Source organism: Periplaneta americana, chromosome 10 (genome assembly GCF_040183065.1).
Source record: "Periplaneta americana isolate PAMFEO1 chromosome 10, P.americana_PAMFEO1_priV1, whole genome shotgun sequence".
NCBI classification, from domain to species: Eukaryota; Metazoa; Arthropoda; class Insecta; order Blattodea; family Blattidae; genus Periplaneta; species Periplaneta americana.
Window position 1 is genome coordinate 32,407,329 of NC_091126.1, and position 22,757 is coordinate 32,430,085.

The 22,757-nt window shown below is 36.1% G+C and overlaps 1 protein-coding gene across 1 annotated transcript; it reads right to left on the reverse strand.

The window, feature by feature from the left end:
* Positions 1 to 1,107: 1,107 nt before the first annotated feature.
* Positions 1,108 to 17,276, reverse strand: LOC138707560 (gastrula zinc finger protein XlCGF57.1-like). Its single transcript, XM_069837126.1, has 5 exons — positions 17,109 to 17,276; positions 12,969 to 13,079; positions 8,330 to 8,422; positions 7,786 to 7,883; positions 1,108 to 3,961 (listed from the first exon to the last, which is right to left on the reverse strand). The coding sequence occupies exons 2-5, from the start codon at positions 13,068 to 13,070 to the stop codon at positions 2,869 to 2,871; spliced, it is 1,386 nt and encodes a 461-aa protein (XP_069693227.1). The 5' UTR covers positions 13,071 to 13,079; positions 17,109 to 17,276; the 3' UTR covers positions 1,108 to 2,868.
* Positions 17,277 to 22,757: the final 5,481 nt, after the last annotated feature.

The window sequence follows — 22,757 nt, forward strand, 5'->3', positions numbered from 1 at the left end:
CTACTTGCACATTTCTGTTTAATGTGCGAAAATTCAGATACCTACGTACAGTATTATTCATTACTAATCCAGATGACCGCTGTTTTTTTACACCGTGAAATCATGGAAGCCTTGCTACAAAACAATAATGATAAGACAGCTGTTCATGAGTATGTTATTTCATAATTAGGATTATGTGAAAATTGTCAACAAGATTTTTCTTCAGAACTAAAGAAAAAAATAGTTCATTCTGCAGTAATCTGAATAAAAGATAGCAGAATTGCTACAGAATGAAAAATAATAGGAAGAAAAATATGGCAGTTCGTTGGATCAAGAATTTAAGCTGCCCCCATGTAATAAATTTCATGTTGAACATGTGGCTGGATGTTCATAGTTGTATAGTCATTCTGGTCATCCAAGAAAATTGTTCTCTGAATCATCTCAGAAGACCAAGAAGAGGAAAACTGAACATCTCAGAGAAGCTGGTGATCCTGCTGCGCTTGCTCTTGCTACTCAGATAAGTCTGAAGGCTTCTGGTAAAAAGAAGCAGCTAAACTAATGGAAAAAACTGTAAGTACACTAACCCGTGCGGCAAAAATTCCAACTGCATATAACGAGCATAGTGGTTCCTGCAAAAAGTTTCAAAATATAGTGGTGATGACTTTTTAGCCCTGATAATGGATACGAAATTATCTAAGTACCAGTACACTTTATTGAGACTACAATCAAAATGTGGAAATGTAGATTTATATCCAGAGTACAATGAAGTTCAAGAAGCAAAGTTACATTGCTATCCATGTGATATTACTCTGACAGAAATAAGTGCAGAAGTGAAGTTACAGAGTCTGTTAGGTCATACAGCCAGACGAATTTATGAAAAGGAGAAAGGAAGAAATTCAGAGAGGGTTTCCAAATGAGATGAGACTTCTTGTGGACAAACCTAAACCAAGAGAGAGTGGAACCTCAAACAACGGGAATATTCCTGGAAGATTCTTCTTAAATCCCGAATTAACATATCCATAACCAGGATAGATAAAGACTTAATTATACGTTTTGCAGTTGTTCTTCGAGTAATTTCTAACGGAAGACATATTAAAATTGATTCTTTGGATCAATATATGCTAGAAAATGCAAAATTGTTCATTCAGAAGTATCCCTAGTTTTACCTCCCAGCTAGCGTACACAAAATTCTCATCCATGGGTCTCAGATTATTAACTCAGCTCTGCTTCCAATTGCACAGTTATCTGAGGAGGCTCATAATAAAGATATTAAAATAATACATCGAGAGCCCCACACAAGGAAAATTTCTCGTAAAAAATACAATGACAGATTTAGTCAACAACCTTCTCATATCTTCCGATCCTCTCATTTCAAATATCAGAAAGTCACATAAAAACACAAAACTCCCTTGTGGAAGGATTACAGCTATTGAAAGAGTCTAGTGAGTAAGAAGAAGAAAGTGCCATTCATGAAGAAAATGTCAGTAATGAAAATGTAATGATGAGGAATCAGATATTGAATAAAAACTATTATGTTGTGAAAGTGCTTTTAATTTAAAGAAAAAGTGAAAACTATTGAATAACTATTGATTTTATGCATCCAAGAAAACAATAGAGAAATAAAATAATTTTGTCCCATTTTGAGTCGATTCTGGCCCACTGTGCACTGGGGCGAATATTCACGTCACAACAGTGCGGCGTAGGCTCTTGGAAGCTGGACGAAGGGCTCGTAAGCCTATTAAGAAGCAACTGCTAACCCCTGTTATGTGCAAAAAAAAAAAAACGCTTAATGTGGACAAAATTACAACACTGGACAGTGAATGACTGGAAGAATGTACTTTTTTCCGATGAGTCTCATTTCGAGGTCCACGGCCGTGTTCCTTACGTACGGAAAGGATCCGAAAAAGTAACAGCAGCTCATCTCCAACAAGCACCCAAATACCCCCCCCCCTAAAGTAATGTTTTGGGGTTCTTTTACACATGAAGGGCCTGGAGCATTAATACCTATCAAGGGAATGATGAATTCTGACAAATATATTCACTTATTGGAAACCAGAATTGTACCCCAGCTGCAAAAATCATTTCCGGATGGCAGAGGTGTGTTCCAACAAGACCTGGCACCATGCCATACACCTCGAAAAACTACAGAATTCAACAAGAAGAATATTCAGGTACTCCCCTGGCCAGGCAACTCACCCGACATCAACTCCATTGAGAACTTGTGGTCAATTTGCAAAAGAAGAATGCAAAAAATGGATTGTTCTACAAAGGAGAAGATGATTTCTGCCCTCATTGGTGTATGGTTTCGCGATGAAGAAATGAAGAATACTTGTGGGAAATTAGTGGAATCCATGCCAAATCGTCTCAGAGCTGTTATTAGGAACAAGAGAGGCCACATAGATTACTGAGGTATGTCTTAGAACCTTTTTTTTTTATCGCGTTCGAGTGTTTTTGCATAAGTAATTACGTTGTTCAGATTAATTTGCACGCTACTGTAAATGCGTTTATAATAAGTTAATTTTGTATGTGATTACACAAATGAAGTGTTTCTCGAAGAAATAAAGGAATATTTTTTCGGCTTGTTCTTCGTGTTGATATCTTACCACTCATATGTCCCAATACCCAATAGTTTTACCATAAATGAGAGTCAAACTTCAGACAATTTTTTTTCGGCTAAACTGTTATTCAAATACCAAAATCACACTTGACTTTTTAGTCACAACCTAAAGATTCTGTTCAAATTAAAGTAGTTATACCCATTTCATGATGTATATCTGTTTAAATATGATTAGTATTCCCCCGAGTCATACATTTCATTGACACCTTATTCAGAAATAAAATAGGAGTGTGGCTCACTTTCTTTGTGACTAAGACAACGCCTGTTAAGCATTAGTTCACTGGAAAAACTTTTACTACATTTAACACAGGAAAAGGAATCTTATAAACATGAACTGAAGCATGAACATTTAAGTCACTTTCATGCACAAATGCTTCACCACACACTGAACAAGAATAGGCCTTTTCTATCTTGTGACATTCTGAATGCTTTTTCAGTAAATTATTGTGCTTAAAACTCTTTTTGCAAATATCACATGTAAACGGTTTAGAAATGTGAACTTTCATGTGGCAGTGAAGATGATTTCGTTTTGTATATCCCTTACCACAATGCATACAAGTGAAAGGCCTTTCTGTACTGTGAATAAGCTCGTGAGATTTCAGTGCATTAAGAAGAACAAATTCCTTACCACAAATGTTGCAAAAGTATGGTTTGTTTTCTCCTGAATGAATAAAGGAATGGGTTTTCAAATTATTGGCCGCACTATAACTTTTACCACACACCTTACAGACATAAGGCCTTTCCTTCGAGTGAACTAAACCATGTTTGACGAGGTTCCATTTCTGAGAAAAAGATTTTCCGCATTCCGCACATGTGTAAGGTTTTTCTCCCGTGTGTACAACCAAGTGAACGTTGAGATCACCACGTTTCCTAAACCTTTTTCCACAAGTACTACACTCAAAGCGTTTTTCACCAGTGTGTATTAAAATGTGAGTCTTTAGATCACCTCTCTGAGAAAACGCAAAACCACACGTTTCGCAGACAAATGGTTTCTTCTTTCCGTTATGATGAAATTCATGCGACTTCAAACTATTTGATGTTGAAAAACGTTTGCCACAATCTTTACACTCGTGGGGCTTCTCGCGTGTATGCACTCGTATATGAGTCTTAAGATTGCTGCGTTGAGTGAAACCTCTGTTGCATATATTACAAAGGTATGGTCTGTGGGTAGAGTGAATGAATTTATGTTGACGAAGATAGTTACGAAGTTGAAACCTCTTCCCGCATACATCACAGACATATGGTTTATCAACCATATTGCTTGGAGCATCATGATCATCTTCAATCTTCTTACTCTCATCACTTGGAACGTCACTGGCATTAGTTGTAAGCAATTTACAGACACTGATAGAAATATCTTCCTGCCTGTGCAAAAGAAAATTTACATTTCATGTATTATTCTGAGCATCATTCAGTTTTTCTTACTGAAATATAATTTTGTAAAACTTCATCAGTTTGTACTAAATACATAAATATAATATGGAATTATATTTCAATCAGGGTGTAATATATTACTATTACACAGCAGAAAATTAAAAACACTTCTATTATAGTATTTGAGTTCACTAGAACTCGGTAATTCTTTACAAGTTAACCCTGAAATAAAATCATCAGAAATAATCCACCACTAAACCATGCTGTTTTTTTTTTTCACATAAAAAAAGTAAATGTATTTCAACTTCATCAACAGAAATACTAAGAGGTGAAGGTATTTCCAATTAGTGTGGTTTGTTTTTAGTAGGTTATTTTACAACGGTGTATCAACAACTGAGGTTATTTAGCATCTGAATGAAATGAAGGTGATAATGCCGGTGAAATGAGTCTGGGGTCCAGCACCGATAGTTACCCAGCACTCGCTCATATTGGGTTGAGGGAAAATCCTCAACCACCATCCGGACCACCTGGTTTCATGGTCAGATGCGCTAACCGTTACTCCACAGGTGTGGACTCCAATTAGTGTCAGCACTGCAAAATTTGCATTGGTATTCAGTTCTCATTCTGCTCACAAAATTTAGCTATTAGTCATGGAGCAGCATAGTGATAAACTTTTACCCTTTTTAAACTTTCCACAAAAATGACTATAATTATAAGGTCATTAAAAGCATGAATTCAACTTGGGTGACATAAACTTGGTATCAGCATCTTCCATAAAATGGTTCGATGCTGATAAACAAGCCACCACAGACAACATATGTCCATACACTAAATACTTGTGTTGTTCAATCAATAGCTCTATCTAAACTGCACCTCTAGCAACTGAACTTTTCTCTTCATCAAAGAACTTGTAATAATTTAAAATTAATTAAATGTATAACTTACTTGATATGTCATTCAATTTGTTAATATAAACGTAAATTATAACAATACATTAGTAACATATCAAAGAGAATTAGTATAGGTCTCTCATACTTGCACAATGCCTTGAAATTCAGAATGATGAAGTTGACTTGTTTTGTGTAGCAGTGTTTTGTGTAGCAGTAACAGTACAATGGAGATAGAAAGGGGGAAGACTGATGAAATTTCAGGCACATTTAATGATGGTGAATTGTATCTCTTCATATTCTAAAATGTCTGAAGAATTCTACAATATGGACATAAATTATTTTAGTAGTTATAGAACTGCTATTCTAAATTAAGCTTTTCGAAAATGTAGGCTCATAATTTAGTGTTTGAAGTTATTCATATAGATCAAAATTCTTATACAAAAATTTAGAACATATCAGTAGTTTCGAGTAGAAAAGAATTGTCAAGAGAATACTTCAAAATAAATGAACTTGTAAACAATAAATACACACATCAGAAAATAAGTAAAGATATTACACATATGCGTGAGCTGACGAAGCATGCTGAAAACTGGGATTTTTATTATGAGGAATAATGCAAATTATATTAATGCATTTTAACATGTGCATAAATTAAATTATAGAATTTTGTAACAATTTCAGTAATACATTACATATTATTATGATGTACCAAAGTACATATGATATTTCCGTGCAAACTTCGCTACTCACAAGGCACAATCACATCATTCACAAGCACCAGTGGGAGCAGAAGCAGTAGCACAAGGAACATAAATCAACAAACTATGTCGAAGAGTTTATAATATACACGCAGACTAAATTCCTAACCTTTCACTAATACACACCCTGAATGAAACCCCAGACCTCTTAATAATATACATTTTGACTAAACCCCTAACCATCACTAAAATACACCCCCACTACACCCTAACCATTAACTAACATACACCCAAACATTTCACTATGCTCACTAAACCCCTTATCTTCCGTCCTAATAAATAACCTAACCTTAAAAGTTCATGTTGGCAGAACTACGAATACGACAAAAAAAGTGAATCACCAGTTTCAAAACCTTCCATTACTATGGGCTTTATTTGCACAAATGTACATTAGAAAAACAAAAGAATACGCAACATAAATGTAATCACATAAAATGGGAATCTAAGACCAAAAGCTTAAAGGTACATAAATTAACATCACACAATAGGGCATAAAATGATCTGATGGTTGTAATAATGGTATATACATCACATAAACAAAACACACTTTAATATTTTCACAAAAATAGCAGACCGCCCCATCCCATTTCAAACTGAGCAACATAGGCCTATATAACCTAGTACAATATTACAATACAGCATCCTTCCCATTTGTAAAAATACATTTGTCAACATTAACATTTAAATAATAATAATAATAATAATAATAATAATAATAATAATAATAATAATAAATCAAAATCTCATTTCGTTACTGCCCTTATATGCTACTGTGCCTACATTTTCTAGCAAAAATCCAAGTTATAATAATTTTTCTAGGCATATAAAAGTGAACTGGTCCTATGAAATCACTGTTATTGCTTGTTGCTGTGGGAAGAAAGAGGAACAGCATGGCTTTGATATAACTCTAAAAAAACAACAGTCATCTTGTACTTTACTTGCAATAGAACTCAAGAATAGACTATATTCATCCCTTTACTTCTGAACTTATTTATTTATACCAGGTACCTACAATGTAAAGGCTTCAGTAACATCACCCTTAACTGGTAATGAAGAACTGAGTCGTCACTTAAAGCAATCAGAATAGTTTGAAGTGTTGGAGTTTGTTTTATTTTGTTTCCTTTTTTTAAAAAAGAAACTATGGTCAGTCCACTCTATCCACATTCTAACACAATTACTGTACTTAATTTAGTCTGTCTTTTCTTGGGCCATTAATGGTGGCTTTTTAACGTATATAATGAGGCAGCAAGAAGCCTCAATGCGAATCTCAAACTATTGACATAGATACACCAGTAGTGGCTTGACACATTCTTTCACACACCAATTCATAACTTGTGCTAGGTTCTTTCGTAAAGTATCTTCAAAACCATTTCTTTATCTTTGCTCCTCATTATTTACCCTGTTTCCATTTCGAAGTTACTATCACAGCTCAAACATTACACATCCTTCTAGAGTGCTATTCTTTGATTGCACTATACATTAATAGCACCAAAGGATGATTTCCTGTTAAAAAAAGAAAAGAGGCAACCACGCCAAGTGTCATTCCACCATACCACCAATAGGTCAATCATGTACAACTGTTATGACCACATGAAAGATATGCCAGTAACACCAATGCACTTTTCTAGGTTTGAATAGCTCAATGTAACAATAGTTATGGTCGTAATTGCTAAATGAGTGCCATTATTATTTTTTACATGGGAAAAATCTATTATTTTTGTTTCTATGTGTAGAAGTAAATAAACTAAATATTAACCGAAAGAAATATTTTAATTAAAAAAAAAAGCATAATTGAAAAAAGAAATCATGCCATAATGGAGAAAAAAAATTAACACTGCCAGTGATTTCAGAATACAATCTCTTTGTCCTAAGCATGAGAACTTCCGTAGTAGAGTGAGAAACTATCTGAGGAGAAATGTTACACACATGAATTTTTAAGGGAATTATTATTCGTGCAATAGGTCCTTGCTTGACAACTGCAGTAACTGAATTAAATTTGTATGAAACAAGCAATAAGAAAATTTGAAAATTAAACAAATTTGATATAGCTAGCACAAGTGCAGTTTCAACATACTTCGAGCACGCATCATGGTTAATAAGTTAATTCTATGTTAAGAACTAAAATGCTACTGAAATTATTTTTAAAATTTTAACATCTAAGAAGTACCTTTCTCCATTGGCAATGTGTTCTTTGTCCTCAATGTTCTTGCGTGAATTCCAGTCTGATTCAACATCATCATCATCATATTCAACATCGGACCCTTTCTATAATAAAGGCAGAAATTTTGTGAATATTCTACATGCATTTACTTCTAGCAATAATTACCAATATAAGAACATTTATCACTGGAGTGTCTTTATCCTTAATATCATTATGACATTCTAGAAAAAAAAACAGATTAGTAATTATTGTTACTAATTATTGTTGATTTATTTCCAAAACAGCTGCAATAATTGAATTTTTGTCACAAACTTGAAAAAGAAATTTTTAGATTATTAAAACTTTGTTAGGAAATTTTCCATACCAGCTATATCTTTACATTTAAAATCACTTAACCTCATAAATTTCATGTTGTAGCAGATTTTTTTGTTTCTAATTAGAGTATCAATGACGGAATCATCCACAAGTATCATTAAATAACCAACTTTTTTGAAAGCAAATTACATAGTTTACGGAAAATAAGTTAAGTAATAATAATTAAAGTATTTACCTTTTGGAGTTCAGACTTCAATACGAGCAGGTCATGTGAAACATCATATTCATCACATTTTGCAGACAAGAAAGTGAAATCAACTGAAGAGTCCTGTAAAGAAATCAGTTCACAAGTAGACACATTCTCCTTGAGAATTTCTTTTTTTCTTTTTTTTTTTTTTTTTTTTATAGAAGTGCCTAACAGAATCCTACACGCTCGAATATGAGAGCACAAAAGACACAACCAGAGCCGAGCCCAGCAGACAGGTTTCATGCAGATCTCTCCATGGTTGAGTGTGACAGGAGTCCAAATGTAAGGCTCGAATCAAGTGTTTCGAGAGAGCTGGTTGCTTTACCTTATCTTAACTCTAAAATGCATTTGTTTATTATTTTATTTTTGTCTTTAATTTAATGGCATTATTTTTGCTTTCCAGGAAGAGAGAGAGAGCATTTCAAGGACTGGAAGAGTAATAACTCCTCTAATATATTGTGACAGAGAATTGAAAATATTTATGACAGAACAAATAACTCTGCGATCACAAGAATCATATTCATTACTGTGAATAGTTGGAAAATGTTATGTTTTATTCAACAACGCTTGCAACTGAAGAGGTTATATCAGCGTCGCCGGTGTGCCAGAATTTTGTCCCGCAGGAGTTCTCTTACATGCCAGTAAATCTACTGACATGAGCCTGACGCATTTAAGGACACTTAAATGCCATCGACCTGGCTCGGGATCGAACCTGCAACCTTGGACATAGAAGGCCAGCACTATACCAACTGCACCAACCAGGCCAACGAATAGTTGGAGATTCAGCAGCATTTTATTGAAATGTTGGTTAAAATATTTTTATGTTTTTACGGATTAAGTCTGGTTTCAACTGTCGTGTTACGCTAATTCTCAAAATACCAGAATTTGGTCATCTGAAAACCCATAAGGGAAAGAAACAAAACTGGGATCGAGAAAAAACAGGCGTGTGGTGTGAATCCTTAATTATTGGCCCATTTTTTTTACAAGGACTTTGTTCTGAAGAATAGTAAACAGCAGAACTTCTTAAAGTAATTAATTTTATAAGAAGGTTACAACAGCGTGTAGCAGTTGGGGGGGGGGAGACATTTTCAATATCTACTTTGAGCTGGGTAAGTACAAATTCCTATACTAAATGTTTCAATCCCAGCAGACCGGGTGACTGCAGATAAGCTCCTAGCAGCGGGCGATGGGAAAATGAAAATCTCGCAGCTAAACAAAACAGTGTCACTGTATGTTACTAATCAGAGATGTATGTAATAGAGGGGGAAAGGAAATGACCACCCTATCTCATTAGCTCTTGGCCTAGTTGCCTCATGAGTGATGCTATTTTGGCGTCACTTATGAGGTTCAAACCTCTTCCGACATTTGACTAAACAACAACATTCTCTTACTGAGTTTTGTTTATGTTACTATGGTTACTGCCTAGAGTTGTCTCATTTCTACAAAACAGACGCATGTATTTAACAGTCAGCTCTAAGCTGGAAGAGAGTGCACAAAGGAATCTTGTGTGCTTTGACTTTTGAATGTTTTAATTCCTACAGGTATAATAATGTAGGCTAGTTGCTGTAAGTACATCTTGGAGTTAGTAATAGAATAGCAGAGCAATAAACTTACAACGGAAGTATGTGTTATAATGTTATGTTTTATTTAACGACGCTCGCAACTGCAGAGGTTATATCAGCATCGCCGGATGTGCCGGAATTTTGTCCCACAGGAGTTCTTTTACATGCCAGTAAATCTACTGACATGAGCCTGTCGCATTTAAGCACACTTAAATGCCATTGACCTGACCTGGGATCGAACCCGCAACCTTGGGCATAGAAGGCCAGCGCTATACCAACTCGCCAACCAGGTCGACGAAGTATGTGTGTCGAATGCTCAGAACATAATTATTATTGAGCGGAGTGGTATGAGTGTATGAGTACAGCCAGCGCCAGTTGACTATCAGCAGTGTAGCTCGCTAGTCGGGTAAAGTGTTTACGTCAGCGCAAAAATGTCGCATGTGCGATCAATCAATCAATTCCTGGAATGTTTTGAAGATTCTAGAGATTCAGTTATAATGTATGTACAGGAATGTTAGGAAGGATATAATTGATTACAATGACAAGCCATTCATCAACTCCTTAGCTGACATTTTGGAACAAAAAATATAGTGGAGAATTCGATATGGGAAACAAGGAGACTCTAGAGAGACGTAATGAGGAGGAAAGTGACGATTCAAATTATAATAACTGTGGAAATAACAGTCAACTGAGACACGAAAGTAACAGTCAAAGTGAGTATGAACCATCAACACCTAAAAGGTCAAGCATTTTGGAGATGACAGATGAGGCGATTCTGGAAAATATTTACGACACATATCACACAGGAGAATATGACTCTTATGGGAAACTAGTGAAATGCTACAAATACACCCATTTAAATTGAACTGCAAATTAATACTAGGCTATGTAAACCGAAAAAAAACATGAAGTGAAAGTCAAAGGAAAGAGAGAAAAGAAAGAAAGTAACGATGATAAAAAAATTTGTAATAAACAATTTGAGAAGGCCAGGGAATATGATTCACTTGTACATTACTGGCACCTACACCCGAGTCGAACAATCACATATAAGTGTAAAAAAAAAAATAAAGAAAAGTCGATTTCTTCGTCATGTTTCTCTCACTTGTCCGTCATATGCCTTTCTCTTAGGAAAACCTATAATTCACTCGCAATATTTACGTATTATCATTTGATAGCCATTATAAATGTGAACAGAGCTTTTTCTGCTTTAAATTTAATTGAATTATAAATAAGCCAGAGACTTTCATTCTAGAAACATGTACGTAACTTTCACTTCGAAAAAGTGTCAATCATCGCACTACTCAAATGTCGAACATAACTTCAAAGCACATTAGGATTTATAAAGAACTGAAATGAATAGTGACTTCCAAGGTTCATTACTTAAATGCTACAAATTTATGTTTCCATAGGTGGTGATAAGAGGAAAGTTTTCTAAAATCTAAAGCAGGCTAGATGCAAAGAAATCTCAAAGAAACTACCGACAGGAAATCTAGCATAATTGTAAACCTTGAAACGAAATAACGCATTATAAATACAATGACTTTATTACAATCCTTTTTGAAAATTACAGTGCCGCCACTGATGGACTTTCAATGTGCAAGGAATGTAAACAACTCTACGCATAAGTCGATCATCCCCAATAGAAGTGGAGTGAGGCTGACGTCATAATTCCCCTACTTACGGGTTCTGCAGACCTGGCCTAGAGATAATGTGAGTGGTGTGAATTTTTGTAACTGTGTTCTACAAAGCATTGCCAATGGCGTTGTGGATCCTACAATAATTATTTCCACAGATAAAGCATGGTTTCACTTAGTACATGGCCATATTCTAACGCAAAACAATAGATACTGGAGTAAAGAAAATCCTCATCTCATTCATGAAACTCTTTTACATGATGAGAAGGTTGGCATATGGTGAACTATAACTGCACATAGGATTATTGGCACTATTTTTGACAATACAATTAATGGTGACAGATACAGAACAAAAATACTCAACTCATTTTTTGAACAGTTAACTGATATTGAGTGTCAGTGTGCTTATTTCCAGTAGGATTCAGCAACTGCACATACAATAGTCGAAACGTTAAATTTGATAAGCGAAATATTCGAGGAAAGTGTTACTAGTAGAGGATTATGGCCCTCTAGGTCCCCCGATTTGTCAGCCTGCGATTTTTATTTATGGGGAAATCTAAAAAATAAAGCATACAAAGACAATCCACACACAATCCGTGAGATAAAAGACAGTATTGTACGAGAAATCGGGAGAATTACAGAAGACGAACTTGCACGTGTAAATGCCAATTTCCTTCGGAGATGTCAGGAATGTGTTGTAGCATAGGGACATCATTTTCAACACCTTCTATAGTCAAGGTCAGTAAACAATATGAATACTGTAATTTTAATAGCCAACTCTAGTGATTGTATCGGACCCTATTCACCAGAAGTGACAAGCAAAATTACATTCTGAATTAGGTTGCGATATGGATAACGCATTACCGGCACTCCATCAGATAAAGTATAGAATTAAATATGGATCGATTCTCGGCTAAGTCAAAGGTAACACCTGAACTTTCTGTGTGCTAGTTTCGCCTACTCTTATCCTATGATATGAAAAAATATTTATTTCTATTTCTACTATATATTACGTGTCGTGCCACATAAAATCATCTGTTTATATGCTTATATGCAACGGCTGGAATTTAGTACACTGTTTCTATGAAATTGCCCAAAATCCATTAAATAAGTCTACTATTGGAAAAGTATATCTCACAGAATGTTGTGGTACTACTATTACTTTACAGAAGACGAATTCTTAAGAAAAACGAAGTCACAACACTGGCTACTCGTTTAATCTCTGATAAGATCGTCTCGTTGAATATTGCATGATCATGCTGAATTTATAAAATAAATGTAATGCAGTAAATTGAAGACCAACTTCCATTGTTTTACATACAAGTAACAATGGAAGTGTATATATACTACATACACAGAAAGTAAATCCATGCATTGATGTATGAATGAAAAATTGCCAGTAACTTAGAAACCTTACATAAATTACCATACCTCTAAAATTTCAAATTTTATTTCAGAAGAGAATTCCTCAGAGTCAAGCACTTCTTTAATATATTCGTCTGGAAGAAACATACCGCCATTTTCATTATCCATTACTGAAGCCTGTGGAATAAATATAAAATAAGACATAATATTGATGCAATATTATCATAGATATAAAAACTACAGAGTGATTCAGGGCTTCTGCGACAAACTCTGGGAATCGACAGATCTCGCAATGAGGATCATGTTCTCCGATGCCTCGTTCAGGAGTTACACGACATTGAAAAAAAAAAAAAAAAAAAAGACAGGTTTTAGTGACAACAAAAAATTATGAAATGAATTATGTTTCAAGAATGTTTGCTGCCAAGTTACAGGTGTTCAAAGTGTCTACCCTGAACCTGATTACATTCATTACACGTCGTAGCATTATTGGACTTTGTCGAACATTACTGGTCTGTGTCGAATTTGAACAAAAGTGCGAATATTCGCACACTCTGTTTCCCTCTAGTGTCAATTCGAGTAGTGTACACTTCACGTGTCAGAAAAAAAAGATTAGGGACGTTAAGTCGGGTGATCACGCTGGCCACACAAACAGGTAACACTCTCCTTATCCAGTGCTTCCCATAGATGTTGTTCAGATGTGCTCGTACAACCAGGCTGAAGTGCATTGGGACGTTATGTTGGAATCACATGTCCCTGCACATCATAAAGGGTACATTCTCAATGAGCAGCAGAAGCATGTTCTGAAGGGTGCTCCATTCAAACAGGGCAACAAAATGACGTCCGCAAGTGTACTTGAAGTAAATGAATAATTTATTTCATAATTAATTGTTAATGTCACTAAAACCTGTATTATTTTCTGATGTCGCATAGCTCCTAAACAAGGCATTGGAAAACATGGGTTGTTTCATGAAAAATAGTTCTTATTGCGAGATCTATCGATCCCCAGAGTTTGTTGCAGAGGTCCTGAATCATCCTGTATAAATTACGAGTATATGTAATATCATAGAAATAAGAAATATAAATTACGAGTACCTCACTTTACTGAAAATTTTTCGTTCTGTGTAACTTATTATATTTATACAAATAAAACACACTGATTTCAAAATCCTTCCTATCCTCTAATACTGAACTATTAACAGGGCCAGGAAACAGGTGCTCTCAGAGCGCTTAGCTTCTCCTGCTACAGTTACTGTTGTACGGGTATTCATATGGTGACGGCTCTGTTTACTATAAGAGTTTTCACCCCTGTATTAAATATATTACATTAATAGAAAATATTCAAAAGAAGTGAAACTTCAGTATCCCCCACGTTGCACAGCGAGAAAAAACGTATTTAATTAATAATTTAGTAAATAATTTAAACAATAATAATTTAATAAATAATTTTCACATTCGTCGAACTCACATCACTTAAATAATCCCTTCAACTAACACACTAATCTCGTCACATACCCTTGGTTAATGTGACTTAGCTATCCCCTCATTTAACCCACCCAACTCATAAAGAAACTTGTAACTCAGACGTTAGTCCCGTGTGTAGTGTGGGGCAATATCGAAGACTGGCTAAAAAAAAATAATAAAATCAGTAATTTCAATGAAATCGCCGTAAATATTAATATTTTAAGGCTTTGACAGTTCATGTTTAAACTACATTTCCAATATAATGCGCCTATATATCACAGCGAGGAAAAGATAACTATATTAAATATGCCGCTATAAACTGATACCACTGTACGAAGTACGTGACCTGCCGTACTTGCTCTATTATATGCGAAGCTGAACTAGCGCTGAGGTAGTTCCCTTCGCACTCCGCTTATACACCTTGCATATATGAATCTGCAACATATTAGGTTTGTTTAGTTTAGGCTTTTGTTATGCCATCCATATGAAGGGTACACGGGAAAAACGAACAATGTCACAATGCTGTTAAGGGTGATGTCATTATAAGCTATAAGAATAATGGCCGGTGTGCATAAAAGGACCTCATGTAAAAATATTTTCCGAAACTTAGAAATCTTGACTTTACCTTGTGAATACATTCTTTCCCTAATGATGCTGTATATTAAGAACCAAGATAAATTCAGTACTAATCAAGACATTCATCATTTTAATACAAGACATAAATCAGATCTTCATCTACCCTCTGTTAGTCTAAGCTGTTTTAAAAAAGGAGTTCGCTATTCATGTATAACAGTCTTCAATGCACTGCCTAACTATCTTAAAGATTTGAAGAACAACGAGAAAAGGTTCAGAAAAGAATTAACCAAATTTCTACATACTCATACCTTCTACACAATTGATGAATTGTTTATGCTTGTGAATTGAATTATTCTACTTAAATGACATGTACAATTTTATATAGCTCAACTAAAATATGTTTTTATATTGACTTAATCTGTTTACTATGTATTGTATTTTTTGTTTAGCATAACTGATGAATTGTATGTACTGTAAATTGAATAGTATACTGTATAGGTCAACTGATGAATTGTTTAAGCTTATAAATTGAATTAATCTACTTCATATGAATTGTATAGCTTAACGAAAATAAGTTTGTAAATTGAACTAATTTGATTGTATATGTTTGTATAGTTTGGCTGATGAATTGTATATGTTCTTAAAATGATTACTAGTCTGTGTAGCTCTAGTGATGAATTGTATATAGACCTACTGTAAATTGAATGGTAATATGTATAGCTCAACTGATGAATTGTTTATGATTATAAATTGAATTAATCTACTTGATATTAATTGCACAAATTTGTATAGCTTAATGAAAGTATGCTACTTTGTATTGTATATATTTGTATAGTTTTGGCCGATGAATTGAATATGCTTTAAATTGAATAGTAATCTATATAGCTCTACTGATAAATTGTTTGTGTTTGTAATTTGAAGTAGTTTGCATGATATGTATTATCAATTTCTGTATATCACAACTGGTTGAATTGTTTATGCCTTAAATTTAATTAAATTGTTTTGTATTATAATATAGCTCAACTTATGAATGATCGTTTGCGTTTGTAAATTTAATAATCTGATTGGCTATGTATTGTATACTTTTAGTAGAGCCATCGATGTAGCTCAGTCGGCAGACTCGCTGGGCTGCTCATCCGGAGCTGCGTTCGGGCTTGGGTTGGATCCCCCTTTGGACTTTGGTTTCTTCGGAGGTTTTCCCCAGCCGTGGGACTGAAGCCGGATAGTCTATGGCGAGTCCTTGGCATCAACCCCTTTGATTTGATTACCCCCTTTGATTTGATTACCTGGTTGGGTTTTTCCGAGGTTTCCCCCACCGAAAAGGCAAATGCCGGGTAATATTTTGGCGAATCCTCGGACCTCATCTCATCTCACTACATCTCGCCAAAATGTAAAAAAATGTAAAAAAATTGTACAAAATTGTAAAAATTGTAGAAAATTACTAAATTGTAAAACTATAAAAATGTGTAAAAATTGTAATTGTAATATTGTAAAATGTTGACATGTTCCACATCTTAAAGCTTCATTGCTCATGTAAGATCTATGGAATAAAATAAATGAATGAATTATCTAATTCACTGTATTACTACAAATTTTGGTGTTATTTTTACAAAAAGTGGTAAAGGAGAATTAAAACCACGGATACACTCATCATTTCCTTCATTTCAAGTAGAAACATCAATAAATTTAGTAGTAATATACTGAAATATATCAATATCTCACCCTTAATGGAAATGTGATATTGTTCGTTTTTTCCCGTGTACCCTTCATATACGATCAACTGCAACCCCACAAAGAATGGTAAACCCTTACACATTCATACCCAACTTTTCACTTCCGAAACCACAGGATATAGGTCGGCGCTAATTTCACCAAAATAAAATAAATAAATTCTAGTTTTGAGAACAATCTCCAGCATGATCAGAAGAACGTAAATAAAATTTGGCACCTGAAATGTTGCTAGATACGAAATTTCACGGTAACGTTGGAATGTTCCATGATATGGGCTACTTACAACTACCGAAATGTTATTTCAGCACTCTCACTATTACGTTTTAACAACAACATTCATGCACTCCCCGATCACATATAACGGACATATAAACAACATAACTGGACAAATCCAGCGTTTACTAATCAAAGTGAAAAATAAAAATTGAAAAATCGTACCTGAACTTCGTTTAAACGTTATTTTTCTCCACACTGTCCGTGCGTTTTTTTTTTTTAAGCAAGACGTAAAGCGCTGCAGCACGACCGTTCTTCTGTTACATTTGCTTCACCGTCGCTGCAGCAGTGCAGCAACTGTGAAGCAAAGCACCGCTTTACGAGTTTGCTGCACGATCCATCATGGCGGAATATAGTTGGTTTTGGTCTCAGAGGATAAAAAAGAGGTTTTGGTCTTTTGCAAACTAGCCATCAAAGGAGCCACCAGAGCGCATTACTTCCAGCTAGTGAGCACGCAGGCTAGCCAACAGCGCAGCCACCTTGGAATCCAACACAGAAACACGCACCGTCCGAAACGGACATTCCATCCTATTTTCGTGTTGGTTTGCAGGCTGGAACCAACGATGATAATATAGTATTCAACTGAACCTGTTTTTTTCTATATTCCCTAGTTTATAAGAAACAGCAACTAAATATCGGACGTTAGCTGTATTGTACTTATGGCTTAATTACCTTATTACGACATTTACTATTGTTAGTGTATGACTTTAGTTGTTTTCCACTCACGGTTTAGTTTCTTTTTTACCACGGGTGTTGGCAACAGATGAAACAGCAGATGATTTTCCAATTTGAACTGTAAAAAGAGCCGTCTATGGAAAAGAGCGAGCTCAGTGAGAACAACAACCATCACAGTAGCCAACATGGGAGCCAGCACGGCACCCAGCTAGGAAACACGCAAGAAAACAAGCACCGTCTGAACCGGGCTGTAGCCATCAGCGCAGCCACCTTGGAATCCATCACGGAAACAAGCATCGTCTGAACCTAAAAAATATAGAAAAAACAGGTTTAGTTGGAAAACAACGAACATGGCGACATGGTTTCAGTGGTGATACCACTGTGGTGATCATAGACATGGTGATATACTATACTATATAACGTCTTTGTGCAAACCAACACGAAAAAGCAAGGAACCTACCCTCGGAATCCAGCAAGCTAGCCCCAAAGCAGTCATCAGAGAGCATTACTTCCAGCACGTGAGCACGCAGGGTAGCCATCAGGGCTCCCAGCTTGGAATCCATTACAGAAACAAGCACCATGGGAACCAAGCTTTACAATAATGAAGTCATGTTGACTGATCGATGTAACCAGTAACTTCGTAACTCCAAATACACTACTCAAAAAATGTTTTGCACCACCTGGATTTTTGTTCAAAACAAGTTCTGCACCATCTCAATTTTGATGAAAGTGTGTGGATCACAGTTGACACACCTTATGAAAACAAAACTCAAATTTTACTGCACAAACAATTAATCAAAACAAAGAAAATTAGCTGGAAAGTGTTTCTGTGCTAATCGTCAAAATAAGAAACTTCTTCTGGGAGACTCTAGTATCGTGTTACTGCACCCCTTGCATTGGAGCATGCTTAGATCCTCCTCGGCATGCCATCCACAAGATGGTCGAGGCGTTGATGGTCAAGCAAGTCCCACTCTTCTTTAGCGGCTCTCTTGAGGGCTTGTAGGGTGCGTGGTGGGTTTCTGCGGCATCGTACTGCTTGTTTCAACATGTCCCAAGCATGTTCAATTGGGCTCATGTCTGGTGACATCGAAGGCCATTCCATTCTTTGTATGCCAGCCTCCTGGAGGAAGGTACTGACGAGATGGGCGCGCTGTCGTCTTAGAATAGAAAATCCATCGCCTAAATATTGGTTGTGGATCTGAACAATAGAGTGGATAATCTTGTCCCAGTACTGGGCAGTTCTCAAAGTAACCTCGACGACGACGAGCGGTGTCCGACATCCGTACATGATGCCTGCCCAAAACATCACTGATCCACCTTCCTGCTGGATCCGATGGAGAGTATACCTGAGTCGTCAATTGATACCTGATTCTCTCCATACTCTCCTACGACGATTGTCTGGCATCAGACAAATCCCGCACTCGTCGGTAAAGAGGCCCTTATGCCATTGATCCATGTCCAATTGCGTGTGTTCTCTTGCCCATCTCTTCCTGAAGCCACGGCGCTAAGGTTGTAGTAGTGGTGTTCGTGTAGGAAGTCTGGAGACTAACTTGTCTGTGTGAAGTCTGTTTCTTACAGTTTGGGTCGACAGAGCCGTCCCAGTTGCCTCCAGGAAGACATTGTGCAGTTATGTGACATTGTTCTCTCTGTTCCTACGAGCCATAATTCTTAGGTACCGGTCTTCAGCTGCTGTTGTTGACCGAGGGCGACCACTGCGAGGCATGTCTTCGACATTTTGAGCAACACGATATCTTTGACACGTTCTAACGACGTTGCTATGATGTACGCCAACTTCCCGCACCGACAACCCTTTCTGTCAAAAAGTAACGATGCTCGCACGAGTAAACGTGCTGATGATCTTTATAGGCATGTTGACAAACTGAACAGAGCACTGTTTAATGCAGTTCAGGATTCCAGACACAGTACACTCTACAGACATACCGAAACCAGAAGCTTTAATTCCACTCTCAATCGATAGTTGGCAATCTACTATGGCAGCCGCGGCGAAAATGCGACTCACGAGCACATTGTGGCTCGCAGTGCTTTTCTCTCGCTTCCTACCTACAACACCCACCCTCTCACTCACTGGAGTCAAACTCCGTTCTATTTGTATTTGTCTCGGACCTGCGAATGGCGTATCGTCGCAATATCTCTCTCGAAACCATGTAGGCTACCTCTATAAAAAACGAAAGTTTCAAGTAGGATGGGAGGATGCATTCTTTTGCTTACAATATGATGAAAATATTAAATGTATGATTTGTTCACAAATATTACTAGGAAAACGGTTGTATAACATAAAACGGCATTATAAGTTACTACATGTTACTGATGAAACATTAAAAGGTTAAGTATTATTATTATTATTATTATTATTATTATTATTATTATTATTATTATTATTATTATCATCTCTGTACGTCGATTCTTTTACAGCAGATGTACGAATAATGCGGTTAGATTTTCAATTTAAACTCACAGATTTACAATGTGACGTTAAATGGAAGCTAGATGTAAGGACTTGACAGATATTGAACTTTTCAAATCTTTGGAAAAAAATAAATATTTGAAGCTTCGTTCTTTCGCTTGCTCTGTTGAAGCCATGTTCGCTGCAACTTACGTTTGTGAAAAATTATTTTCAACAATGAAAATAGTAAAAATCAAATTTAGATCACGACTGACAGACAAATACCTTCGTGATCAACTACGATTGGCAGTAAGTGACATAATTCCTGATTTTGAAACTTTGTCGCAGAGACATTCTGAAGACAGTTAATTTTAGGTTGTGATAATGTGTCCTATGTTTTCTTGTTCATTTCTTTCTTCGTTACACGTCCTAAACATTAACTTCCCCTTCGGTTGTCTGCTTCCCTCCATAGGTGCTATGCACGTTGCAGCTTACACAGTGGCTCGGCGCACCATGGCCTTTTCGCCACGGCTGTACTATGGTAATATCATTGTCTACTGATCAAGAAAACATAAACATAAATATTAACATAAACAAGATAATATGCGGGGGGAGCAAAACTTTTTTTGAGCAGTGTATTAATATATACCTTAGAATTTTAATAATTATAAACACAGATAAAGTTGGGTAGACACTGTCTCAATGGCATAGTATGCTATACTTTCAGGATAATCTATACCATTTCGCATATAATGCCGAGACTTGTCTTGCTCTTTCGTAACTCTACAAAGTTATCTCCCATGTGCGTGACTAAGTATATAAACATTATTAACATTATACTGAACATAAACAATGAACAGAAACACTTGCCACTGTATTTTTTTAGTATATTATTTTACGACGCTTTATCAACATCTTAGGTTATTTAGAGTCTGAATGAGATGAAGGTGATAATGCCGGTGAAATGAGTCCGGGGTCCAGCACCGATAGTTACCCAGCATTTGCTCATATTGGGTTGAGGGAAAACCAGGGAAAAAAAACCTCAACCAGTTAACTTGCCCCAACCGGCAATCGAACCCGGTCCACCTGGTTTCGCGGTCAGACCCGCTAACCGTTACTCCACAGGTGTGGACGCCAATGTATTTGAGAGATCGGAGTGTGCTCTGTAGCGTGGAGGATCCTGTACAAGTAACAGTATTAAGACGACAGCTTAATACAATTTTCATGCAATTATTAAATGTTTATTTTCCTCCACATTGTTCTTGTATGGAAAAATCGGACTAATCGTCAACAAGGTATAACAAAAATGTAGTAAGGTGCATCTACACGGTTCAACTTTTCTTTCACTTTTACGCATTCAAGCAATGCATGCAAAAGTGAAATGCATTCAATTATGTATGTTTTTTCCACTAAAAATGAGCACATACGGCAATTGAAAGCTACCCATCCCCGGTGGGTATCTTGTGCATATTTCGTTCAACAGTAGCATGTAGCTAACAGCTGATTTTTCTATGTGGCCTTGAGTAAACTGAAAATTGTTTTGTTTGGTGATGGTGGACATTTTAAGTTGATAATGGTGGTAAGTAGGCCTACGATTAGCTTTATTGAAGATTATTGCAAATACGAGTGCCTATGAGGTATTCAATCACAATTTTTCGAATCAAGTAGACGTAAGTATCGGATTGATATTTAATATTTACAGTATTAATTATTATATTATATACGTAGTGAAGATGACGTTCAACACGGCGCCGCACCGTGTAGACACAAAATCTACATGCTTCTTAATTGAACGTTCGTTTTCAACTCGATTCTTTAATATTTTCCCCAGATTTCATGCGGAAACTCATGGAAAATTGAACCGTGTAGATACACATTTACAGAATTCAATGCCTGTCTTCATAATAACTGAAACTAATTTCCATATAAACAGACTGTACCGAACGCACGTGGAGAGTTCCCCTGCTGCAATATGATGACAAATCACGTTATGTATCATAGCGGCATAATACATATCGCATCAAATGTCTGTTTACCTGAACATTTTTCTTACGGCCGAAACATAGTTCCAGTAAAAATAATATTAGGGTTCCATTGTTCCAGTATAACTAATACAGGAAACGACTGATGAAGCACAATAATTTAGAGGCTTCTGAAATAGTCAAATTTCAACAACAAAAAAAACTTTTTAAAACTACAGCCCTGAGTGTAGTTCTAGACCATAGTAGTATTATATGTGATCTAGGGTATAGTGTACTACCACAGTCTAATACATTTATTAGAATGTGTTACTACTAAGAATTAGTCTATCTATGTAGTCGTCTTGTGTACTACCAATTCGCTTCGGTTTCCTTTCAGCTCTCGCTCTCTCGTTTCGCGTTGTTATGAACAGATCTTAATTCTACCCTAGATCATATATTATATGATCTAGGATTCTACTCGCACTCTGCAACAGCTTCACAAAATAATATCAATAATACCAATTCTTGTACACGGGGTATGCTTGCATGAATATAAATCGGGCGTAACTTTGTACACACCCGGTATTTTGAATGCATGATTTTTTGTTGGTTATTTAACGACGCTGTATCAACTACCGGTATAGATCGAATTTGTAATAGCGAAATGCATGTGGCAAGATGAGGCAGGGGATTCGCCATATATTACCTGATTGGGGAAAGCTTCAGAAATTTCCAACCAAGTGATCAGCCCAATCTGAAATAGAACTCGCACCC